Genomic DNA, 27,606 nt, shown 5'->3' with positions numbered 1-27,606 from the left:
ATCAGTCAAAAGTTTGGATACACCTACTCATTCAAGGGTTTTTCTTTATTTTTACTATTTTCTACATTGTAGAATAATAGTGAAGACATCAAAACTATGAAATAACACTTATGGAATCAAGTAGTAATTCTAAATAAATCACCGACATTGTCACCAGCAAAAGCACCAGCAAAGCACCATCACACTTCCTCCTCCATGCTTCACGGTGGGAACTACACATGCGGAGATCATCCGTTCACCTACTCTGCGTCTCACAAAGACACGGCGGTTGGAATCAAAAATCTCAAATTTGGACTCATCAGACCAAAGGACAGATTTCCATTGGTCTAATGTCCATTGCTTGTGTTTCTTGGCCCAAGCAAGTCTCTTCTTATTATTGGTATCCTTTAGTATTGGTTTCTTTGCAGCAATTCGACCATGAAGGCCTGATTCACGCAGTCTCCTCAGAACAGTTGATGTTGAGATGTGTCTGTTACTTGAACTCTGTGAAGCATTTATTTGGGCTGCAATTTCTGAGGCAGAGGTAACTCTTCCTTTCATGTGGCGGTCCTCATGAGAGCCAGTTTCCTCATAGCGCTTGATGTTTTTTGCGACTGCACTTGAAGAAACGTTCAATTTTCTTGAAATGTTCCATATTGACTGACCTTTATGTCTTAAGGTAATGATGGACTGTCGTTTCTCTTTGCTTATTTGAGCTGTTCTTTCCATAATATGGACTTGGTCTTTTACCAAATAGGCCTATTTCTTCTGTATACCAACCCTACCTTGTCACAACACAACTGATTGGCTCAAATGCATTCAGAAGGAAAGAAAGTCCACAAATTAACTTTTAACAAGGCACACCTGTTAATTGAAATGCTTTCCAGGTGACTACCTCATGAAGCTGGTTAAGAGAAGACCAAAAGTGTGCAATGCTGTCATCAAGGCAAAGGGTAGCTGCTTTGAAGAATCTCAAATATAAAATACATTTTGATTTGTTTAACACTTTATGGTTATTACTTGATTCTGTATGTGTTATTTCATAGTTTTTGAAGTCTTCACTATTATTCTACAATGTAGAAATAATACAAATAAAGATAAACCCTTGAATAAGTAGGTGTTTCCAAACTTTTGACTAGTACTGTACATTCACAAGAAAATAAGCACCATGCCATTACGCACAAATTTGTAAGTTAACCTTTCCTTTCAACATATAGGCTGCTGGTCTAGCTGTTACTCTCTAAAATATACTATGCACGGTGTTGGCATACGCAGGGAATTGAGGATAATATTGAAGCGAATTATAAGGGCACCATGACAGGAACAGATTCACGCAACTCCATGTCTCTTTGCAGTCTGACAACGCACCATGGCCTTTAGAATGGTATTGCTTTGGGGATACCGTGTGTGTGTGTCTGTTACGCCTGTTTGAACAAGTGTATTAGACCTCCACACACACACCTGCATACACACACAACCCACTTGTCTACTTATGTATGGAAGCACACGAACCTGGATGAAATACCTCATCCGAGTCAGTGTGGTTCTTCCTTCTGAAAGAATCTGTGACACAACCTCTTCCAGGTCCTAATAGGCCTACTTATAATAATATGGTTATTATGTGCTAAAAGAGAAAGGATTTCATTGTTACTAAAGCCAATTCTAAAGTATAGTTTCACCAGGTCTGTAACAGGCATTTCAATGGCAGCGCGCACAGCAACAGGGATCCAGGGAGACATGCAGTTAACCAAATCCCCTACTGTAATCTTGAAATATAACTGCGAATTCTGACTTCATTCTTGAAATAAAATATTGCCGCTTTATTCTCGAAATATTGGCACTTTATTCACAAAACTTTATTTAGACTTTATTGTTTAAATATTTCCACTTTTTTAAAGACTATTGTGCAACAAAAAAAAATCCAAGTTCCACCACCTGTCGCCTGTTTTTTTTTTCTGTTTTTTTTCACTTGGCCCTAATACTTTTCCGTAGTATTGTGTGTAGATGGGTGACATTTTTTAACATTTTTAATCCGTTTTGAATTCAGGCTATAACACAAAATGTGTAATAAGTCGAGGGGTATGAATATTTTCTGAAGACACTGTAGTTAGCATTAGCTAAAGTTAGCTATCTAAAGATACAGTTCATTCGCAAAGTATTCAGACCCCTTGACTTTTTCCACATTTTGTTACGGTACAGCCTTATTCTAAAAAGGATTAAATAAAATATTTTCCTCATCAATCTACACACAATAACCAATAATGAAAAAGCGAAAACAGGTTTTTTGAAATGTTTGCAAATGTATTAAAAATTTAAACAGAAATATCTTATTTACATAAGTATTCAGACCCTATATAAGGTCCCACAGTTGACAGTGCATGTCAGAGCAAAAACCAAGCCATGAGGTCGAAGGATTTGTCCATAGAGCTTTGAGACAGGATTGTGTCGAGGCACAGATCTGGGGAAGGGTAAAACACATTTCTGCAGCATTGAATGTCCCCAAGAACACAGTAGCCTCCATCATTCTTAAATGGAAGAAGTTTGGAACCACCAAGACTCTTCCTAGAGCTGGCCGCCTGGCCAAACTGAATAATCGGGGGAGAAGGACCTTGGTCCAGGAGGTGCCCAAGAATCCGATGGTCACTCTGACAGAGCGCTAGAGTTCCTCTGTGGTGATGGGAGAACCTTCCAGAAGGACAACCATCTCTGCAGCACTCCACAAATCAGGCCTTTATGGTAGAGTGGCCAGACGGAAGCTACTCCTCAGTAAAAGGCACATGACAGCCAGTTTGGAGTTTGCCAAAAGGCACCTAAAGGACTCTCAGACCATGAGAAACAACATTCTCTGGTCTGATGAAACCAAGATTGAACTCTTTGACCTGAATGCCAAGCTTCACATCTGGAGCAAACCTTGGACCATCACTACGGTGAAGCATGGTGGTGGCAGCATCATGCTGTGGGGACGCTTTTCAGTGGCGGGGACTGGGAGACTAGTCAGGATCGAGGGAAAGATGAACGGAGCAAAGTACAGAGAGATCCTTGACGAAAACCTGCTCCAGAGTGCTCAGGACCTCAGACTGGGGTGAAAGTTTACCTTCCAACAGGACAACGACCCTAAGCACACAGCCAAGACAACGCAGGCGTGGCTTTGGGACAAGTCTCAATTTCCTAAAGTGGCCCAGCCAGAGCCCGGACTTGAACCCGATCAAACATCTCTGGAGAGACCTGAAAACAGCTGTGCAGCGATGCTCCCCATTCAACCTGACAGAGCTTGAGAGGATCTGCAGAGAAGAATGGGAGAAACTCCCCAAATACAGGTGTGCCAAGGTTGTAGCGTCATAACCAAGAAGACTCGAGGCTGTAATCACTGCCAAAGGTGCTTCAACAAAGTACTGAGTAAAGTGTCTGAATGCTTGTGTAAATATGATATTTCCGTTTTTTTTTTTTTATATATTTGCAAAAATGTTTTTGCTTTGTCATTATGAGGTATTGTGTATAGATTAATGAGGGAAAAAAACTATTCAATCCATTTTAGAATAAGGCTGTAACGTAACAAAATGTGGAAAAAGTCACAGTTAGCATTAGCTAACTGGATATCCGAGGCGATAGCTGATGGGATATAGTTAGCATTAGCAGCTAATAGCTAGAGTTTGATACGCTATGTATAAAAACACCAGAGCTCCTGTCAAGCTGTTGTTTCTGACTGCTGTTTATTTTGGGAGGGTCACAATACTCTCACTTGCCTCTCGCTTCTGTTTGTGATTCTGGAACACAACTATTTGTAGAGCGGAATGTCTGGATGGAACACACACATTTAACTGTGAATTAACACTTTTAATAGAAGGTAAGAGACATTTAACAGCTTCGTTTGTGGCAAATTATGTAGTGTTGGCTGTTGGATTCATGGTTTCCAAGACATTCTTATTCTGGGTTGTTTTTATGTCCTGTAAGGAGCAAGGCACATTTCTGTGAAAACAGGAAATACAGTTATTATAATATCTTTGTTGACATTGCATCTTTGTATTTTTTGTTGGTTCATTTTGTTTTGACTTCTCCATATTTCAGTTCTGTAAGGGGTGCATGCATGTGATGGGGATATGTGACTGTGAAGTGTGTGTTTGTCAAGTGTTTGTGAACTCAGCCTGGGGTTGCCATGGGGACAGTAACCTACTGTGTGAATGTCGCTCTGTCTGTGTGTGAAACATGATGCCTCATCAAAGTGATCTTTGGCTTTGACCACTCTTCTTTCACCAGTAACCTTATTATAAGGTGACAAATAACACCCATAGGCCCCATCCAGAAACAAAACGGCCCCTAGGCACTTCATACCGAATACAGTGGGGAAAAAAGTATTTAGTCAGCCACCAATTGTGCAAGTTCTCCCACTTAAAAAGATGAGAGAGGCCTGTAATTTTCATCATAGGTACACGTCAACTATGACAGACAAAATGAGATTTTTTTTCTCCAGAAAATCACATTGTAGGATTTTTAATGAATTTATTTGCAAATTATGGTGGAAAATAAGTATTTGGTCAATAACAAAAGTTTCTCAATACTTTGTTATATACCCTTTGTTGGCAATGACACAGGTCAAACGTTTTCTGTAAGTCTTCACAAGGTTTTCACACACTGTTGCTGGTATTTTGGCCCATTCCTCCATGCAGATCTCCTCTAGAGCAGTGATGTTTTGGGGCTGTCGCTGGGCAACACGGACTTTCAACTCCCTCCAAAGATGTTCTATGGGGTTGAGATCTGGAGACTGGCTAGGCCACTCCAGGACCTTGAAATGCTTCTTACGAAGCCACTCCTTCGTTGCCCGGGCGGTGTGTTTGGGATCATTGTCATGCTGAAAGACCCAGCCACGTTTCATCTTCAATGCCCTTGCTGATGGAAGGAGGTTTTCACTCAAAATCTCATGATACATGGCCCCATTCATTCTTTCCTTTACACGGATCAGTCGACCTGGTCCCTTTACAGAAAAACAGCCCCAAAGCATGATGTTTCCACCCCCATGCTTCACAGTAGGTATGGTGTTCTTTGGATTCAACTCAGCATTCTTTGTCCTCCAAACACGACGAGTTGAGTTTTTACCAAAAAGTTCTATTTTGGTTTCATCTGACCATATGACATTCTCCCAATCCTCTTCTGGATCATCCAAATGCACTCTAGCAAACGTCAGACGGGCCTGGACATGTACTGGCTTAAGCAGGGGGACACGTCTTGCACTGCAGGATTTGAGTCCCTGGCGGCGTAGTGTGTTACTGATGGTAGGCTTTGTTACTTTGGTCCCAGCTCTCTGCAGGTAATTCACTAGGTCCCCCCGTGTGGTTCTGGGATTTTTGCTCACCGTTCTTGTGATCATTTTGACCCCACGGGGTGAGATCTTGCGTGGAGCCCCAGATCGAGGGAGATTATCAGTGGTCTTGTATGTCTTCCATTTCCTAATAATTGCTCCCACAGTTGATTTCTTCAAACCAAGCTGCTTACCTATTGCAGATTCAGTCTTCCCAGCCTGGTGCAGGTCTACAATTTTGTTTCTGGTGTCCTTTGACAGCTCTTTGGTCTTGGCCATAGTGGAGTTTGGAGTGTGACTGTTTGTTTGAGGTTGTGGACAGGTGTCTTTTATACTGATAACAAGTTCAAACAGGTGCCATTAATACAGGTAACGAGTGGAGGACAGAGGAGCCTCTTAAAGAAGAAGTTACAGGTCTGTGAGAGCCAGAAATCTTGCTTGTTTGTAGGTGACCAAATACTTTTTTGCCACCATAATTTGCAAATAAATTCATTAAAAATCCTACAATGTGATTTTCTGGATTTTTTTTCCCTCAATTTGTCTGTCATAGTTGACGTGTACCTATGATGAAAATTACAGGCCTCTCTCATCTTTTTAAGTGGGAGAACTTGCACAATTGGTGGCTGACTAAATACTTTTTTCCCCACTGTACATCCAAAGTAATTACCCTCTGATGTGCTAGAGGCAGTCCCTTCAGGATTTTGTGATCGCCCCAAAATTTGGCCAAATCAACAATGTCCTGCATATGATTCAAATGATTTGGACTAGTTATTGTCAAAATGATTAAAACAGTGGGATATTTTAGTTGCATCACATTTTTATTGCCTCATTAACCTATAGTAAATATAAATCACTGACTTGCACAAACATACATATAGCCTTGTCCTACCAACATAATTTTCGGCATAACATCCTATCGCATGATTTTCTTTCTAACGTCCGAATTGGTAGAAGAACACAGTAGATACAAAATCCCACCCCTTGACAGGGCTCCAGACTAACATTTTCCCCTGGTGGCACTGGTGCCTCTAACTTTTTCAGTTGATGGCACCAGCCCATGATTTGATCGCACATATTATTTTCCACGCCGTCATGCAATAGAAAAAAACACTAATCACCTTATAAAATCATTCACAGGGCTTTAGACTGTTTAAGACTATTGAGGTGGTAGACTATTCAAGAAATATGTTGTTTCATCTAGATTCTAACATGTCCAAGCAGGAATGCAGGATCAAGATATTTTGATGGGCAACCTAATCCAGTGATTGTCATGAATTGTGGGTTGACAATAGGGTATTGTTGTTATATTTTACTGTTAAAATAGGGCTCCATTTTGTTGTTCAAAAGAGATATGTGTCTAGATCTTTATGTGCACTAATATCAAGGTAATTTATTTTGTGGCTAATTCACCAAATGAGGAAGTGGAAAACTCAAAACACATTAGCTAGATCGCTAACACTAAATATAATACCCACTGCCAGTGGTATAAAGTAATTAAGTAAAAAATACTTTGAAGTACTACTTAAGTCGTTTTTTGGGGTATCTGTACTTTACTTTACTATTTATATTTTTGACAACTTTTACTTTTACTCCACTACATTCCTAAAGAAAATAATGAACTTTTTGCTCCATACATTTTCCCTGACACCCAAAAGTACTCGTTACATTTTGAATGCTTAGCAGGACAGTAAAATGGTCCAATTCACACAATTATCAAGAGAACATCCCTGGTCATCCCTACTGCCTCTGATCTGGTGGACTCACTAAACACAAAAGCTTCGTTTGTAAATTATGTCTGAGTGTTGGAGTGTGCCGCTGGCAATCCGTAAATTAAAAATCATGCCATCTGGTTTGCTTAATATAAGGAATTTGAAATGATTTTTACTTTTTATAAGTATATTTGAGCAATTACATTTACTTTTGATGCTTAAGTATATTTAAAACCAAATACTTTTTTACTTTTACTCAAGTAGTATTTTACTGGGTGACTTTCACTTTTACTTGAGTCATTTTCTATTAAGGTATCCTTACTTTTACTCAAGTATGGAAATTAGGTTCTTTTTCCACCACTGCCCACTACTAGTAGTCATGTATTAATCTAACAGTAAATGTAATGTCCTAAATTTTTTTTGCAGTTATAGCCTGCTACCCTATGCACTCACAATTGCTTATTTTGCGCGCTTCAGATCTTAAAGCCATATCAAATATCTTGGTTGTAAAAGAGTTGCTATTGAACTCATTATTAAGAGATGACAAATACAAATTTAACCCACAGAAAGCTGAGAACAACAGTAGTTGCTTCCAAAGCTATGTATTTCCTGCAATTGGATTTTGAAATATTATACAATCAGTAGCCTTTTCTCTCTCTCCCGGAGCGCACATCATGTGGCTCGCTCACCATAGTAGCAGGCCTCAGCAAAACAGGCCCCAGTGACACAGGCCCAGGGGCTGGGTAGACACTTTCATTACAGGAATCATGAGGATAATGTACTTTGACCAAATCATGGTTTTAGCAGCCCAAAAATAGGAAGTTTTGAAACTTGTGTGGTGACCATGCAATGAATATTCAGCTTGCACTGATGCGACCAATTAAAAATGTAATTCACACAGCCAAGTCAAAGGGTCGCAAACTGCGACAATGGTAGCAGTCTGGAGCCCTGCCCCTTGACATACTGTAGCTATATTGTAGTCAAAGTTCTGTCATAAGTAGTGGTCTGATAGGTTGCAAGCTAACTAGCTAGCATTATCAATCTGTTATTACCTGAGCGTATATATTGGAATTATGCACTTTCAAATGTCTCTTGAGGTTGGTACTATTTTTCCCTGTCAACTTGTGGGTGCAAATGCTGTCTTCTCCTGTGGAAACGTTGCGTTTGGTCTTGTTTGAATCAACACGATAAGTAAAGTGGCTCCAAAAGTTACCCCTTTTTCATCAATGATTCGTTGCAGCCAGATTGGAGACCAGTTGCCGGACAGAGCGGTGACTCGTGAATGACCTGGGCATGGTATTTATTTTACACTGCATTGCAACATTGCAATGAGAAAGCCGTACAATTCTGCTGACCTAACTAACGTAGTAGGTGTTAAATTAACGCCTGAAACTAGATCCCCTACATACTGGTCTTGACAAGAAGAAAAAAAAACTGTCGGGGGAAGTTCTCTTCTGCACTGTTCAACCAATCCAGTAAACGTGAAGGAGTTAAGATGGAGTGTCAGCTTGTTAATGTCCATAAGCAGAAGTCACATGCTCTCTTTCCATTTCCCCTGAAAACCGGAACATCTGGTTGTTGGGGACTCGGCAGAGGCTACAATTCTGCTAATGTCATTCATGCTTTTGATTGGACCAAACAAATAACACTGAAAAGCTCTTAATGTCTCCAAAAACTCTTGTCCAGTCCACTTACTTGTCAGATTTTAGTCACAGAGATTTTAGTCAACTGAAATGAAAAATCATTTCTGTTTAGTTATATTTTTTCCTGGATCTATAAGCCAGTTATCGTCTCGTCACCTGCCATTGAAAAATGTAACATTTTCATCACTATTTTTGTTTGCGAAATTAACACTGCTTTGACCTCTCCCTGACCTCTTGACCTCTCTGTGTGACCTCGCTCCGCTAGCAAGTCGAGACGAGCTGCACATCCGGAAGATGAAGCTGGACTACCAGGAAGTGGGGACGTGCATTAAAGATGTGCAAGCCTTCTGGGACAGGAAGCTGAGTAATCCGGGCAGAGCCAAGGTCGTCCCGCTGGACAAAGAGGAGATCCACAATGCAGTCTCTCAGGGTGAGAGAGAGAAAGGAGAGAGAGAGAGAAAGATAAGGGTTAAGGTGTGTGTGTGTTGGGTGGGGGTGTGTGTGTGCTGAAGTCCCCACTCTTTCTGCAGCTGCCCCAATGGCAGACGTCTGTTGTCTGTACTAGTGTGTGTGTGTGTGTGTGTGTGTGTGTGTGTGTGCACGTGTATGTTGTATGTCTGTATTAGTATGGTTGTCTGTCTTTGCTAATCTATGTATTGCATGTGTAATGTAATGTGTGTATCTTCCTACCACATCCTACACTGTCTCCATACTCCCAACACATCCAACACATCTTCATCTCGGTCCCCAGGTGTCCCTAAGGGCAGGCGTGGGGAGGTGTGGCTCCTCTTCTCCCACCAGCACCGTCTGAGACACCGTCTGCCCCCCGGCCGCCAAGCCCCAGACACCCCCTACCAAGACCTGCTGAAGCAGCTCACCGCCCAGCAGCACTCCATACTGGTTGACCTGGGTATGTGCACGTGCATGCATCCACACACACACACAAAGACACACATGCACGCTGGCACACACACTCCACCAGGACCTGCTGAAGCAGCTCACGGCCCAGTAATACTCCATGTGTGCGCATGCTTGTGTATGTACCAGAGGAGGCTGGTGGGAGGAGCTATAGGAGGACAGGCTCATTGTAATGGCTGGAATGGAATAAATGGAACGGTATCAAACATAAGGAAACCGTTCCATTTATTCCATTCCAGCCATTAAACTGAGACCATCCTCCTATAGCTCCTCTCACCTGCCACCTCTGGTACATACACAAGCGTGCGCACACATACACACACACACACACACACACACACACACACACACACACATGCATACACACAAAAAAACAAACACACACCAATTGATTGATTGGTTGATTTATTAATTATTTGAATTAATTCAATAGGTCGGACGTTCCCCACCCACCAGTACTTCTCTGCCCAGCTGGGTGCAGGGCAGCTGTCCCTCTACAACCTGCTCAAGGCCTACTCTCTGCTGGACATTGAGGTGGGCTACTGCCAGGGCATCAGCTTTGTGGCAGGTATCCTGCTGTTGCACATGAGTGAGGACCAGGCCTTTGACATGCTCAAGTTTCTGATGTACGACCTGGGCTTCCGCAGACAATACAGGCCTGACATGACTTCTCTACAGGTAGGGGGAAGGAGGGAGGGATGAATGGATGGATGGATGAGAGGGAGAAAGAAAGAAAGAAAGAAAGAAAGAAAGAAAGAAAGAAAGAAAGAAAGAAAGAAAGAAAGAAAGAATGATGTTTGCTGGACCTCTAAGAGGACATTTCGGTAATGCATTATTTAAAAGCCCAGTTTTAAAAAATCTGGTACTTTAACTTAGTATTCACCTGGTATTACTTAAGAAACTACAGGTAACTGCCAAAATAATGGAAACACTTTTTAGTAAATAAGGGATACAAAGTATATCTATCTCTCTTCCGCACCTGCTGTCTCGACCTCTGAATGCTCAGCTATGAAAAGCCAACTGACATTTACTTCTGAGGTGCTGACCTGTTGCACCCTCTATAACCACTGATATTATTATTTGACCCTGCTGGTCATCTATGAACGTTTTAACATCTTCAAGAACTATCTGGCCTAAATGGCCACGTAATCTCCACCAGCACAACCAGAAGAGGACTGGCCACCCCTCGAAGCCTGGATCCTCTCTAGGTTTCTTCCTAGGTTCCTGTCTTTTTAGTGAGTTTTTCCTAGCCACTGTGCTTCTACATCTGCATTGCTTGCTCTTGGGGTTTTAGGCTGAGTATCTGTATAAGCACTTTGTGACAACTGCTGAAAATACATTTGATTGAGTGATTGGTTTCCTTTATTTAGGCAGTTACCTGAATGTGATAACAATGCCAACTTGCTAGCACTTTTACCACAAGTAATTCAACCCAATAACAACCTGGCACAAATGGTACATAGTGACGCTTGTGTAAATTAATCATTGGCCACTCATGTCAGGGCTCGTTCCACTTTTGCGAGCTCTGTTCAGTTTTCTTTTTCCTTTTTTAAATACAGAAGTTATACTGAAGCTAGGGCAACAGTGGGTAGGAGTAGAGTTCCATTCCCCTTAAAAATAAAACAATCACATAAGGGGTTCTCACCTGTGAAGTATGACGATTAAGTATTTATTAAGGATCCCCATTAGCTGCTGCCAAGGCAGCAGCTACTCTTCCTGAGGTCCAGCAACATTAAGGCAGTTATATACAATTTAAAATATTACATGACATTACATTTCATAACACTTTTCACAACACATTAGGTGTGTTCCCTCAGGCCACTACTCTACTATCACATAACTATTCTACAGCAAACAATAACCCAACTGTCCCCACCCCTTATCAAACCTTCCAAACTGTACTGTTCGTTCTGTTAGTCTTGGCTATGTAACTTTACTAGCTTAGCCATGTAGCCTGTTCTGACTGGAGGTAAAAGCAGGCGTGGTAATGTTTAATCTACCTGGTAACTCAGGGCTGGGTGATGGCCAACCACTGCCCTCTGAGGACTGTGTTCTTATGGGGCTCTGCTAAGGCCAACTCAAAGTTCACACAGGTAGAATGTTTTTTGTTTTTCTCTGTTGGCTAGCAGTGTTGACTAACCTTCCACTGTTAGTAACTGGGTGGGTTAACATTTGATTTGTGATTTTTTTTTTTATGCGCTAGCTAGGTTCAGCTATCGGACTATTCTGTCAGGGCTGGAACATGCTTGCTTCACTTTAGGGTCATTTTTGGTCTTCATCCATTGTTATTCTCTGCTCCATACTGTCAGGGTGAGGAAAGTAAGGTATGTGACTGTCTGTCTACTTTTAGAAGATGGTGTGGTTGGTAGCTGTTTATCTTGTTAGCTACCCTTTCTCACTGTTTTGTGTGGAGTAGGAGTAAGCTAACATCAATTCAGCTATAGGCCTATGCAGTCAGATGTTCAGGAGTAATAACTATGTAAAAACATCTAGCCAGATCCTGCCTGTATGCATCCTATATGTGTATTATATGTGTGTACTGTGTTGTGTGTCTCAAGGCTGATGTCTGACTATGGCCATGTCCGAATAACTGTAATTGCGTTCATAGTACTCTGATTGGGAAGGCAAAAATATAAATATTTATAGTATGTGAAATTTCAAAAACTTTAGTATGCTTTAAATGCCAGGTTGTTATACTCATTTTGGCTCTTCATCTAGTACGAATTTGCAAAATGAACAAATGCCGGGGAACAAGCACAATTGCGCATTGGAAGACGCCTTCTCAGTATGGATTAGCCTAGTATGTTGGTATTTTTGGAATAAACCGAATGTTCCTAATTGGCCCATGGGCGGCAGAAATATTTTTTAAGCATCATTTAGATATTTTTCTGCTTATCGTTTTCGACATTAGGTAGGCTATTTGTTAGTTAAAGATGCACTATGCAGAAATTGCTTGCCATTTCCTGGTTGCTAAAATTGTAATAGTTTGCCTAATTCCAGTTAAGGTGACAAAACAAGCAAGTATAGTATAGAGAATCATTGTACCATCTAAACCGGTGGGGGTGGGGGGGTGGCAGGCAATGCAAATAGTCTGGGTAGACATTCAATTAGATGTTCAGGAGTCTTATGGCTTGGGGGTAGAAGCTGTTTAGAAGCCTCTTGGACCTAGACTTGGCGCTCCGGTACTGCTTGCCGTGCGGTAGCAGAGAGAACAGTCTATGACTAGGGTGGCTGGAGTCTTTGACAATTTTTAGGGCCTTCCTCTCACACCGCCTGGTATAGAGGTCCTGGATGGCAGGAAGCTTGGCCCCAGTGATGTGCTGTGGGCCGTACGCACTACCCTCTGTAGTGCCTTGCGGTCGGAGGCTGAGCAGTTGCCATACCAGGCAGTGATGCAACCAGTCAGGATGCTCTCGATGGTGCAGCTGTAGAACCTTGAGGATCTGAGGACCCATGCCAAATCTTTTCAGTCTCCTTAGGGGAAATAGGTTTTGTCGTGCCCTCTTCATGACTGTCTTGGTGTGCTTGGACCATGTTAGTTTGTTGGTGATGTGGACACCAAGGAACAAGAAGCTCTCAACCTACTCCACTACAGCCCTGTCGATGAGAATGGGGGCGTGCTCGGTCCTCTTCTTTTTCCTGTATTCCACAATCACCTCCTTTGTCTTGATCACGTTCAGGGAGAGGTTGTTATCCTGGCACCACACGGCCAGGTCTCTGACCTCCTCCCTATAGGCTGTCTCGTCGTTGTCGGTGATCAGGCCTACCACTGTTGTGACGTCAGCAAACTTAATGATGGTGTTGGAGTCGTGCCTGGCCATGCAGTCATGAGTGAACAGGGAGTACAGAAGGGGACTGAGCACGCACCCCTGAGGGGCCCCCGTGTTGAGGATCAGCGTGGCGGATGTGTTGTTACCTACCGGCCCGTCAAGAAGTCCAGGATCCAGTTGCAGAGGGAGGTGTTTAGTCCCAGGGTCCTTAGCTTAGTGATGAGCTTTGAGGGCACTATGGTGTTGAACGCTGTAGTCAATGAATAGCAATCTCACATAGGTGTTCCTTTTGTACAGGTGTGAAAGTTCAGTGTGGAGTGCAATAGAGATTGCATCTGTGGATCTGTTGGAGCGGGATCCAGTCTAAGATCAGCATATCCAGGCATCTTATTCAGGTTTCTCAAAACCAGGATACAAGCTTATTGTAAACAGGATATGATGTTTATATGGTCAAAGGTCAAATAGGGGGTGCTTATATTTGTCCTGTTTCACACAAGTGTGTGGTGTGTAATGGAAATATAATTTTTGTATATCCCACTCCACCTGAGACAGAACGGGGTCACAGCCAGGGATCAGCCATTATTATTGATGGAAACCCTGGAGCAATTAGTTGGTAGAGCATGGCGCTTGCAATGCCAGGGTTGTGGGTTCGATTCCCACGGGGGGCCAGTATGAAAAATGTATGCACTCACTAACTGTAAGTCGCTCTGGATAAGAGCGTCTGCTAAATGACTAAAATGTAAAATATAAGTGCCTATCGACAGATTTTTCACCTAGTCGGCAAGGGCATTCAAACTAGCAACCTTTCGGTTACTGGCCCAACACTCTAACCGCTAGACTACCTTCCTCCCCAACTCAAACAGAATGCTTGAGTATCCCAAATAATAAAGGGATATTGATGTGCATGTAAACGTGGTCAGTATGGCCGTGTACGAACACCTGTACTTGCATTCTAAATAGTAGGCATTTTTGGTGTGCGAAAATAGAAAGTTGTGTAGTATATGACATTTTGGAAATTGAGAGTGCTTTAAATGCCAGGATTTCATACTCACTTCAGCTTTTTATCTAGTAGTATTTTCTGCACACTACATTTACATTTACATTTTAGTCATTTAGCAGACGCTCTTATCCAGAGCGACTTACAGTTAGTGCATACATTTTTATTTTTTATACTGGAATCGAACCCACAACCCTGGCGTTGCAAACGCCATACTCTACCAACTGAGCTACATCCCTGCCGGCCATTCCCTCCCCTACCCTGGATGACGCTGGGCCAATTGTGCGCCGCCCCATGGGTCTCCCGGTCGCGGCCGACTACGACAGAGCCACTATTGAGGAAGAGTGGAGTTTTTCTAGACCCATGTGTGTTTGACAGCTGCTGATAATCACATAAGGTGACGTGCTGTACCAAAATGAACGAATGGCAGGAAACAATGTAATTGTGCATTCTCAGTATGTACACTACCAGTCAAAAGTTTGGACACACCTACTCATTCAAGGGTTTTTCTTTATTTTTACTATTTTTTACATTGTAGAATAATAGTGAAGACATCAAAACTATGTAATAACACATATGGAATCATGTAGTAACCAAAAAAGTGTTAAACAAATCAAAATATATTTTATAATATTTGAGATTCTTCAAATAGCCACCCTTTGCCTTGATGACAGCTTTGCACACTCTTGGCATTCTCTCAACCGGCAAGAACAGCTCAAATAAGCAAAGAGAAACGACAGTCCAACATTACTTTAAGACATGAAGGTCAGTCAATACAGAAAATGTCAAGAACTTTGAAAGTTTCTTCAAGTGCAGTCGCAAAAACCATCAAGCGCTATGATGAAACTGGCTCTCATGAGGACCGCCACAGGAATGGAAGACCCAGAGTTACCTCTGCTGCAGAGGATAAGTTCATTAGAGTTACCAGCCTCAGAAATTGCAGCCCAAATAAATGCTTCACAGAGTTCAAGTCACAGACACATCTCAACATCAACTGTTTAGAGGGGGCTGTGTGAATCAGGCCTTAATGGTCGAATTGCTCAAAGAAACCACTACTAAAGGACACCAATAAGAAAAAGAGACCTGCTTGGGCCAAGAAACACGAGCAATGGACATTAGACCAGTGGAAATCTGTCCTTTGGTCTGGAGTCCAAATTTGAGATTTTTGGTTCCAACCGCCGTGTCTTTGTGAGACGCGGTGTGGGTGAACGGATGATCTCCGCATGTGTAGTTCCCACTGTAAAGCATGGAGGAGGATGTGTTATGGTGTGGGGGTGCTTTGCTGGTGACACTGTCTGTCATTTATTTAGAATTCAAGGCACACTTAACCAGCATGGCTACCACAGCATTCTGCAGCGATACGCCATCCCATCTGGTTTGCGCTTAGTGGGACTATCATTTGTTTTTCAACAGGACAATGACCCAACACACCTCCAGGCTGTTTAAGGGCTATTTTACCAAGAAGGAGAATGATGGAGATCTGCATCAGATGACCTGGCCTCCACAATCTCCCAACCTCAACCCAATTGAGATGGTTTGGGATGAGTTGGATGGCAGAGTGAAGGAAAAGCAGCCAACAAGTGCTAAGCATATGGGGGAACTCCTTCAATACTGTTGGAAAAGCATTCCAGGTGAAGCTGGTTGAGAGAATGCCAAGAGTTTGCAAAGCTGTCATCAAGGCAAAGGGTGGCTATTTGAAGAATCTCAAATATAAAACACTTTTTGGGTTACTACATGATTCCATGTGTTATTTCATAGTTTTGATGTCTTCACTATTATTCTACAATGTAGAAAATAGTTAAAAAAATTAAGAAAAACCCTTGAATGAGTAGGTGTGTCCAAACTTTTGACTGGTACTGTATGAGCCTAGTACGTTGATATTTGTTGCTTACTGCATTCGTTTTTACTAAACAGGATGTAGTGCGATTAGTACATATTATGTCGTTTTAGTAAGTAGTTGGCAAGACAGATTTTGGACACCGCCTCTGGCTGTCTTGGTTACATGTTAAATCAAGGTTGAATGAAAACATTGATAGTCTGATCTGATTGTGGCCCCTGCATAGCCAGATGTACCTGTTTTCCTGCATGTCTATAACAGATCTGTACTGATCTGTGTGCGTGTGTGTGTGCACTTGTGTCTACAGTGAGGGGGGAAAGTATTTATTGATTTTGTACGTTTGCCCACTGACAAAGACATTATCAGTCTATAATTTTAATGGTAGGTTTATTTGAACAGTGAGAGACAGAATAACAACAAAAAAATCCAGAAAAACGCATGTAAAAAATGTTATAAATTGATTTGCATTTTAATGAGGGAAATAAGTATTTGACCCCCTCTCAATCAGAAAGATTTCTGGCTCCCAGGTGTCTTTTATACAGGTAACGAAGCAATCAATCAATCAGATTCCAAACTCTCCACCATGGCCAAGACCAAAGAGCTCTCCAAGGATGTCAGGGAAAAGATTGTAGACCTACACAAGGCTGGAATGGGCTACAAGACCATCGCCAAGCAGCTTGGTGAGAAGGTGACAACAGTTGGTGCGATTATTCACGAATGGAAGAAACACAAAATAACTGTCAATCTCCCTCAGCCTGGGGCTCCATGCAAGATCTCACCTCGTGGAGTTGCAATGATCATGAGAATGGTGAGGAATCAGCCCAGAACTACACGGGAGGATCTTGTCAATGATCTCAAGGCAGCTGGGACCATAGTCACCAAGAAAACAATTGGTAACACACTATACCATGAAGGACTGAAATCCTGCAGCGCCCGCAAGGTCCCCCTGCTCAAGAAAGCACATATACATGCCCATCTGAAGTTTGCCAATGAACATCTGAATGATTCAGAGGAGAACTGGGTGAAAGTGTTGTGGTCAGATGAGACCAAAATCGAGCTCTTTGGCATCAACTCAACTCGCCGTGTTTGGAGGAGGAGGAATGCTGCCTATGACCCCAAGAACACCATCCCCACCGTCAAACATGGAGGTGGAAACATTATGCTTTGGGGGTGTTTTTCTGCTAAGGGGACAGGACAGCTTCACCGCATCAAAGGGACGATGGACGGGGCCATGTACTGTCAAATCTTGGGTGAGAACCTCCTTCCCTCAGCCAGTGCATTGGAAATGGGTCGTGGATGGGTATTCCAGCATGAAAATGAGCCAAAACACACGGCCAAGGCAACAAAGGAGTGGCTCAAGAAGAAGCACATTAAGGTCCTGGAGTGGCCTAGCCAGTCTCCAGACCTTAATCCCATAGAAAGTCTGTGGAGGGAGCTGAAGGTTGGAGTTGCCAAACGTCAGCCTCGAAACCTTAATGACTTGGAGAAGATCTGCAAAGAGGAGTGGGACAAAATCCCTCCTGAGATATGTGCAAACCTGGTGGCCAACTACAAGAAACGTCTGACCACTGTGATTGCCAACAAGGGTTTTGCCACCAAGTACTAAGTCATGTTTTGCAGAGGGGTCAAATACTTATTTCCCTCATTAAAATGCAAATAAATTTATAACATTTTTGACATGCGTTTTTCAGGCTTTTGTTGTTGTTATTCTGTCTCTCACTGTTCAAATAAACCTACCATTAAAATTATAGACTGATCATTTCTTTGTCAGTGGGCAAGCGTACAAAATCAGCAGGGGATCAAATACTTTTTTCCCTCACTGTATGTGTGTGTATATTTCAGATTCAGATGTACCAGTTGTCCAGGCTGCTGCACGACTACCACAGGGAGCTGTACAGCCACCTGGAGGAACACGAGATCTGCCCCAGCCTCTACGCAGCCCCATGGTTCCTCACACTCTTTGCCTCCCAGTTCCCACTTGGATTCGTCGCACGGATATTTGGTAAGCACCGTACACCACCTTGTCTTAGCCTAGCTTAGCATTCAATGAGTTTGATGTGGTTCAATGTTTGATTACATTTTGTTTATTTAGCTAATCTTATCTACGGCAAGTTTCAGTACAGTCGGTTCATATAATAAGAAGGTTCAACAACTGATTATACAGTAGGAAGTATGTATGTGCGGATTCATTTAAGTTTTTCTCGACAGACATTGTCACACATAGCCACTGAAAATTTTTATGTGGATATTTTTGATTGTCCCAGGTGTGCCTAGGGCTGTTACGGTGACCTTATTACCGCCACACTGGCGGTCACGAGTCATGAAGGCAGTCAAATTCCATGTGACCGCTTAGTCATGGTAATTAGGCTTCTCCAAGCTCTGATGCTGCTGATGGTCATTAGTAGCCTACCAAACTTGCTAACTGCCTGGTACTCAGCACTCTATTGTCCCTCTAATCACTCTGACATTACATTTTTACATTTTAGTCATTTAGCAGACGCTCTTCTCCAGAGCGACTTACAGTTAGTGAGTGCATACATATTTCATACTGGCCCCCCGTGGGAAACGAACCCACAACCCTGGCGTTGCAAGTGCCATGCTCTACCAACTGATCTACACGGGGCCATATGCAAATGTAATCAAAAATCTAATCAAACACTTAATGAGAGCTCATGTTGCGCAACATTTCTATAGGCTATGCAATTGCATGAGAAAACAGAGTTTTGATGGCCTCTATTAAAAAGAGGAGGATCCCATCAGCTTTCTATAGGCTAGGTCTACTATATTTATTTCTCAACTTTCCTAATATTAAGGACATTGCTTATATTTACAACAGGAGTATAGCCAACCTGTCTGGCATGAAAATGAACCATGAGAAAAGTGTCCTCCATTCGCTATTTACATTGCATTCGGAAAGTATTCAGACCCCTTTACTTTTTCCACATTTGGTTACGTTACAGCCTTATTCTAAAATTGATTAAGTACATATTTTCCCACACAATACCCCATAATGACAAAGCATAAAGCTGTCCCAAAGCTCTCCCAACAGCAGAGCTTTCTTTTCAGCACCATGGAGTGAATCCTTACCACCGCTAGACCAGTGGAGCCTTGTCTGGCAGCGAAACAGTACATTCAGCCTTATTTACTGCCTTTTTTTAAAACATCGCTGATATGGCTGACTTGCTTAAACAAATGTGGTTTCTACTGACAATTGAGATGTACAAACTATGGCATAAGGGGACGACGAGCGGATAATAGGCAATCCCTAATTTCGATTAAGACATTAATGAGTGAGCTAGGATGGACGTAGTCAATATAACATGGGCCGTTCTTACAGTATTCTCCCTGTACACCAAGTCAGAACCGTAGGATAAATAAAGGGGGCATATAAGCAGACATTTCTCTAAAACAGGCTATAGGCTACATGTGCACCACCAAGTCAGAACAGTAGGCTAAATTATGAGGGGGGAAATGGACCAAATTATTAGGGTGAGGCTAGGGCTGTGGAGGTCACGAAATTTCGTCAGCCGGTGATTGTCAAGCAAATAACTGTCGGTCTCACGGTAATTGACCGTTAATTAACATAAAAACATGTAGAATGTTTAATACATTGTAAAGCTGTATGATGCGACTAATGATGATTTGAAAAAAGTAGTTTGAAAGGCATGAGCTCTGCTTTGTTTTTTGCGCAGGCTGACACACTTCATTAGTCTCTCGTTCACAATTTGACAAGCACTTGATAATGCCTCGAATTTCACAGCAGCATCCCCTTTGTGGCCGTAATGCACCCTAAAAAAATACATGCATTTTGCGGCCAGTGGCCGTTGTGCCATTGGCCCGGAGTGCGGCATTGTACCTTTCTCCCTGAGTGCTGCGTGCTCCTAAGCACCTCTCACTCACATGGCTCTCCATCATGTGATCGGGTCTTTCTCACAGGCTACAAGTGAAGACAGAAACATCGGGGACGCAACTGCGAGCGCCCTTATTAAATTGCGTGGTGCATATTGAAGATATTGGAAGAACAGCAAAACCACTAGCCTATGTCAATCTACTATCCCCCATAGTACAAAAGTCAACCTATTCTATTCTGTGCAATAAATAAATATTCCAAACATAGTCTGGGACAGTTGTGGGATGCAGTAGATCCCAAATTAATACAAACACTAGCATCAAAAAAAAAGTTTTTACGCAATGTGGCTGACGCAACAGATCAGAACATTTAGTTTAAAATGTTGATAAACTATTAGGCTGTTTCTTCACATTATAAGCGCAGCAATGCGGACATGGCAGTAGGCTATAAATGCGAATGTTCCGTTAGTGGGAAAATACCATTATCAAAAGTGACCGCAAATGCGATTATGCATGTACTGCTTTTATTATAAAGGTGCATTTTTATGGTGAAAATTATCTTCCCCAAACTTGAAACTCACGCCAGTTAGGCTCTAAACCCCTTGTAAAGCGGATTAATGTGCTTAATTTTAAGAAGTTATTTGGCCACTTAAGTTGTGATACAAACTTCATCAAAACATATAGGCCTATGGGCTAGGCTACATGAGGTGTGCGACTATGATTAGAAAAAGTCGCAAAAAAAGAAGGCAGTTTCTTATGCTGGGCAACATTCACAAGTGATAATATATAATTCACGTGATAGGCTAATATTGTCACCCATCAGACTATTCTTGATTTTATCTTGTCTTTACATATACTAAATAATATATGTGTGAAATTAGTTTTGATTTAGAATGGACCATTATCATTCACCTGTCTCAACAGGGGCAGCGGGGGGGAAATACATGTAATCTATGCACTTAAATAGCGAATGGAGGGTGCTTTTCCCATGTTTCATTTTCATGCCAGCCAGGTAGGCTATACTCCTGTTGTAAAGATAAACAATGTGCTTAATATTAGGAAAGTTGAGAAATAAATATAGTAGGCCTAGCCTATAGAAATCTGATGGGATCCTCCTCTTTTTAGTAGAGGCCATCCCTATGTTTTCTTGTGCAATTGCATAGCCTATAGAAATGTTGTCCAACATGAGCTCATGGGTTCTCATGAAGTGTTTGATTAGATTTTCGAACACATTTACATTGATGTCAGAGTGATTAGAGTGACAATAGGGTGCTGAGTACCAGGGGGCATATAAGCAGACAATGAAAGCTCTTACAATATTTGATGATTACATTTCTCTAAAACAGGCTATAGGCTACATGTGGACCATAAGGTCAGAATAGTAGGCTAAGGTATGAGGGAGGAAAGGGACCAAATTATTAGGGTGAGGCACATTGGCTACTAACAGCTTACTACAAAACATACAGTCGTGGTGAAAAGTTTTGAGAATGACACAAATATTAATTTTCACAAAGTCTGCTGCCTCAGTTTTTATGATGCCAATTTGCATATACTCCAGCATGTTATGAAGAGTGATCAGATGAATTGCAATTAATTGCATGAAAATGAATTTAATCCCAAAAAAACATTTCCACTGCATTTCAGCCCTGCCACAAAAGGACCAGCTGACATCATGTCAGTGATTCTCTCGTTAACACAGGTGAGAGTGTTGACGTGGACAAGGCTGGAGATCACTCTGTCATGCTGATTGAGTTAGAATAACAGACTGGAAGCTTTAAAAGGAGGGTGGTGCTTGAAATCATTGTTCTTCTTCTGTTAACCATGGTTACCTGCAAGGAAACATGTGTCGTCATCATTGCTTTGCACAAAAGGGCTTCACAGTCAAGGATATTGCTGCTAGTAAGATTGCACCTAAATCAACCCTTTAACAGATCATCAAGAACTTCAAGGAGAGAGGGTCAAGTGTTGTGAAGAAGGCTTCAGGGCGCCCAAGAAAGTCCAGCAAGCGCCAGGACCGTCTCCTAAAGTTGATTCAGCTGCGGAATCGGGGCACCACCAGTGCAGAGCTTGCTCAGGAATGGCAGCAGGCAGGTGTGAGTGCATCTGCACGCACAGTGAGGCGAAGACTTTTGGAGGATGGTCTGGTGTCAAGAAGGGCAGCGAGGAAGCCACTTCTCTCCAGGAAAAACATCAGGGACAGACTGATATTCTGCAAAAGGTACAGGGATTGGAACACAGCCATTAAAAAAGAATGGTACCAACACATCCTCCGAGAGGAACTTCTCCCAACCATCCAAGAACAGTTTGGTGACGAACAATGCCTTTTCCAGCTTGATGGAGCACCTTGCCATAAGGCAAAGGTGATAACTAAGTGGCTCGGGGAACAAAACATCGACATTTTGGGTCCATGGCCAGGAAACTCCCCAGACCTTAATCCCATTGAGAACTTGTGGTCAATCCTCAAGAGGTGGGTGGACAAACAAAAACCCACAAATTCGGACAAACATTGATTATGCAAGAATGGGCTGCCATCAGTCTGGATGTGGTCCAGAAGTTAATTGACAGCATGTCATGGCGGATTGCAGAGGTCTTGAAAAAGAAGGGTCAACACTGCAAATATTGTCTCTTTGCATAAACTTTATGTAATTGTCAATAAAAGCCTTTGACACTTATGGAATGCTTGTAATTATAGTTCAGTATACCATAGTAACATCTGACAAAAATATCTCATAACACTGAAGCAGCAAACTTTGTGAAGACCACTACTTGTGTCATTCTCAAAGACTGTACAGTTAGTATTGCTTTATTGGCTTCAGTATACATATCTCCCTGGCATATTACATAATTTATGCAGCAACATACAATACATTTTTGAACTTACCTTGTTGTGCTGTGCTCACTTGAACAGGAAAGTGGCGCGGCGGTCCTTCTTGTGGGCTCTAGAAAGAGGCCCAAAATTTCGACTTGGAATTCCGAGTTGGATGACAGTTCAAAACAATTCCCAGCCGGAGCTAGTTTTATCAGAGTTCCCAGTTGTCTTGAACTCACTGAAGTCTGAGATTTCCCATTTCCGAGTTGAAGTCATGAAGTCATGCTGGATTGACAGCATAGCCAATGTATTCAAACTTTTCTGGCCCATGGCGTTACCCCCTTTTTCGTGATGTTCAATCAGTAGTTACGATCTTGTCTCATCGCTGGAACTCCCCTACGGACTCGGCGAAGGTCGAGAGCCAAGCCTCACTGCTTCTTGACACACTGCTCGCTTAACTCGGAAGCCAGCCGCACCAATGTGTCGGCGGAAACACTGTCGAACTGACGACCGAAGTCAGCTTGCAGGCGCCCGGCCCGCCACAAGGAGTCGCTAGAGCACGATGAGACAAGGACTAATCAGCCGGCCAAATCCTCCCCTAACCCGGACGACACTGGGCCAATTGTGCACTGCCTCATGGGTCTCCCGGTCACAGCCGGCTGTGACACAGCCTGGGATCGAACCCGGGGCTGCAGTGGCGCCTTAGCACTCATTGTTGAATTTGCGATTTCCAACTTGTTGTGTAATGTTTATGTCCAATGGCCGATGAGCAGATTGCCGACTTGATGCATGATGACTGCTTGTCTAGCTTGCTAGCTAAGATTTTTAAAGTATGATGTTGACATGATCTGTCCAATCAAAGCTACAATAGATATAACGTGATTTGACATCATTTTATCTGTGGCCAATGACCTTGAGCCTTCTTGGATGGGCACTTCTAATGTAAGTCTATGACAGCACCCAAGGGGCTTGACTTTTCAAGCTCTACCCATAGATTTTGCGGTGACGTAGTGTCCCCATGAGTGACAGAACACTGAGCCAATCACGGCGCAACTAGAGAACATTACCAACCCCTACGCGCCATATTTTCTGAAACACCTGCATTTTGGAGCTGCCTTACTCAAGAAAGGAAAAAAGAGACCATGTTTGAATGCGGCTTTATTAACTCAATGATTATTTGTTTTCATTGTTTGCAAACTGACATGTGACATGTATTAATGCCAAAATATATATTTTTTGCTAAACAGGTGGGGCTCAAAACAGGTGGGGCTCTGCTGTTCATTAGGCCTACTCATCTTGTTGGCTGACGAATAGTAAATCCAGGCTCTGTCGTAGCCGGCCGCGACCGGGAGACCCATGGGGTGGCGCACAATTGGCCCAGCGTCGTCCAGGGTAGGGGAGGGAATGGCCGGCAGGGATGTAGCTCAGTTGGTAGAGCATGGTGTTTGCAACGCCAGGGTTGTGGGTTCGATTCCCACAGGGGACCAGTATGAAAATAAAAAAATAATGTATGCACTCACTAACTGTAAGTCGCTCTGGATAAGAGCGTCTGCTAAATGATGTAAAATGTAAATGTGGACAGTTCTTCCAACATCTTCAATATGCGCCTCGGAATTCAATAAAGACGCGAACAGTTGCGTCCCCGATGTGTCTGTCTTCACTTGTAGCCTGTGAGAAGGACCCGATCACGTAACGGGCATTGGTTAATAAGAATTGAGATATCTGAGAGATACATGTGAGTGAGAGGTGCTTCGGAGCACGCAGCCAGGAGAAGGGAATTATAATTATTATATTTAGGGGGCATTACAGCCACAACATTTGAGGCATTATCAAGTGCTTGTCAAATTGTGAATGAGAGACTGATGAAGTGTGTGCAGCCTGCGCAAAAAAACAAAGCAGAGCTTATGCCTTTCATGCGACTTTTTTCAAATGATGCAGCCTTAGAATGTATAAAAAATCAAAACATATAGCCCAGCGTTTGTATGACAACTAAAGTTGCATAAATTACTCTAAATTAAGTATATATGAGGACCTGTTTCTTTGTTAACCGCTCAACACAGAATAGGACGTGCGCACTCCCTGAAATCGTTTGGTGAAAATATCCTTTCAATTTTTTTCAGCTATGTTCAATTGTATTCTTCATACTATAAAATAATGCCACGGAATTCTAAGCAAATCTTGTCTGCTAAATTAACTAGTGTAGCCCACAGCCATATGTCATAGCCAGATCAGGGCCTATTCTGTTCTTCTGAAATAGACTACATTTTCTTCATTTCATGTTTCTTTAGACCTGTCTAAAACAAATAATGGATTTATTGTGATGGTGTAGGCTATATTACATGGATTTATTAGACTTTTTAAAATGTAGATGTTCCAAAGTTCTGCATCAGTGGCTTGTAGGCTATGCGTGGAAGCCAGAAGATGCTAAATGTGTTTATGTTAATTAATGGTCAATTACCGTGAGACCGGCAGTTATTTGCTTGAAAATCACCGGCTGACAAAATGTCATGACCGCCACAGCCCTAGGTGTGCCACTGTACTTCCTCAATTGTGTGTAAACCTGTGGCTCACAGTCAATTTCACACCCTTATCTTCACACTATTTGACACACACACACACTGACGAGTGAGACCTATTGTCATCTGAAGAGGACGTTTACAAACTCAATTATGATGAAATTACTTTGAATCAGAAAAACTGTTTGCTGTTTTTCCTACCTTACTTCCCTGTTCTCTCTCACACACACACACACACACACACACTCTTTCAGCCCTTGTCTCTGTGTTCTCTGTCATAGATATCCTATTTGCCCAGGGGAATGAGGTGATCTTTAAGGTGGGTCTGTGTCTACTGAGCAGTCACGAAGGGGAGATAGTGGAGTGTGATAGCTTCGAGACTATCGTGGACTACCTGAAAACTACAATTCCTAACCTCACCCACACCCAGATGGAGGAGACCATCTCAAAGGTACAGATGGGGGGGAGACATTAAAAGTGAGCATTCACTGTTGGTGCTATATAGTGAATAGGGTGCCATTTGGGATGCACACGTGTAGTCTTGGGATACACACAATGGAGATTCTCCATTGAAAGTGCTTCGGAGTCCAAGACTAGGTTTAATCTGGGTCTGGGAAACTGGCCCTACATTTATATGGTGCCCTTGAGTAAGGCACTTAACCCCGAATTCCATAGATGCAGTGTGTGTGTTTGTGTGTGTATGTTGTCTCAGTGTTGGGCAGAGCGAAGAGACACGTTTTCGTTTCAACAATGAACAATAAAGCACTATTCTATTTGATTATGTAGCAGTATGTGTATTGTGTAGCTCAAACCCATGAGTGCTCATGATGAGTACAGTGCTTGTGGACATATGCGCTATATATGGCTTTGGCCATAAATATAGAGAGAGGTTGTGGAAGAGGCAAGCCACTAGGGCCTGCTCTATTTTATGACAATAATCCATAACAGAGCACATGACACACACCCTGCCCTAGGGTGACTGTAAAGACCTGTTTGTGGCTCTTGACTCCAGCACTGATTTACCTTTTCTTATTCTTATTTTTTTTAACTTATTTCCTGACTGTGTGTACAGGTGTTGGCGATTTTGACTTTCTCTTTGCTGTTGCCAGGTGTTTGAGGTAGAAGTGGGTGTTTTTAAACTCTGGGTTGCCAGGTTTACACACTTTGTAATTATGTGGGTTGCCAGGTGTTGGAGATGGACATCTCAAAGCAGCTACATGCGTATGAGGTGGAGTACCACGTGCTGCAGGACGAGATGGTGGACGCTGTGCAACAGTCAAACAACACAGACTGCCTGGATAAACTGGAGAAGACCAACAACCAGCTGAAGAAACAGAACATGGATCTGCTGGAGAACCTACAGGTGGGGAAACTGGCACTTTGTTTCCTCAGGGCAATTCATTTTGCAGTCCAGGAGTACACTATATAGTCCAAAAAGCAATCTTACCCCAGATTCTATTCTATTCTATTCTACAATATGAATATCCCAGAAAAAGAAAGAGGAGCAATGTCAGCAATGATCTTTGAGGTTCAATGTAGGGGCAAACACACAGGCTTACATTTCGGCATGTCAGAGGCCTTCCTCAGAGATGCTCATCTTGTCAAGTGTTATGGGTTAAGATGTCCCTCCGTTGACCATTGTTTCCCTTTGTATGCAAGCTGTGCTAAAGCACGTCTGGTACTACGCTCACATTATATACAGTACAGACAGAACATAGAAATAAACACTTTTTGGAGTAGACTGCTTCAGTCTGCCAGTAGATGTCACCAGAGCACAACCCCAAACACAGTATGAGAAAGACAAAGGAATTAGTCTCATTTCTCCGTCCAAGGAATTCTCACTTTTTGGCTCATTGGTCATTAATCCATATTGTAGACCAGTAAAAGTCTGTCTGTCTGTAAAATGAGGTCACAGCTGAGGAATCGAAGGGATTAAGGTTTGACATAGATTTGGAGAGTGAGACCCCTTAGTAAATGTTAACAGGAAACCGAGAACAGACTATTCTTAATGTTTCTACTGTGTTTTTACACAGGCACACAAACGCCAGATGCACACACACGCATGCACACACACACACGACACGGCCAATCCTTTACCTACTACATTGTCCCATATCATTATTCTTCTAAAAATACGGTCTAGATCAGGGGTGTCAAACTCATTCCACGGAGGGCCGAGTGTCTACAGGTTTTTGGTTTCTCCTTTCAGTTAAGACCTAGACAACCAGGTGAGGGGAGTTCCTTAGTGACCTTAATTCATCAATCAAGGGTGGAGCGAAAACCCGC

At 42.5% G+C, this 27,606-nt stretch overlaps 1 protein-coding gene across 1 annotated transcript in view; it reads left to right on the top strand.

Moving 5' to 3' along the window:
- LOC311129836 (TBC1 domain family member 4-like) overlaps positions 1-27,606 on the top strand; it is a 158,848-nt gene that overhangs the window by 121,041 nt on the left and 10,201 nt on the right. Inside the window, exons 15-20 of the mRNA XM_084162319.1 lie at positions 8,890-9,054; positions 9,376-9,534; positions 9,976-10,220; positions 17,989-18,148; positions 25,602-25,771; positions 26,507-26,683. Of these exons, the coding sequence (XP_084018445.1) occupies positions 8,890-9,054; positions 9,376-9,534; positions 9,976-10,220; positions 17,989-18,148; positions 25,602-25,771; positions 26,507-26,683 (1,076 nt within the window). The remainder of the gene's footprint in view (positions 1-8,889; positions 9,055-9,375; positions 9,535-9,975; positions 10,221-17,988; positions 18,149-25,601; positions 25,772-26,506; positions 26,684-27,606) is intronic.

The sequence above is a fragment of the Coregonus lavaretus genome, assembly GCF_964263955.1.
Source record: "Coregonus lavaretus genome assembly, chromosome: 5".
Taxonomy (NCBI): Eukaryota; Metazoa; Chordata; class Actinopteri; order Salmoniformes; family Salmonidae; genus Coregonus; species Coregonus lavaretus.
The sequence above is the reverse complement of the archived record's forward strand: the minus strand, read 5'-3'. Positions and strand labels throughout refer to the sequence as shown.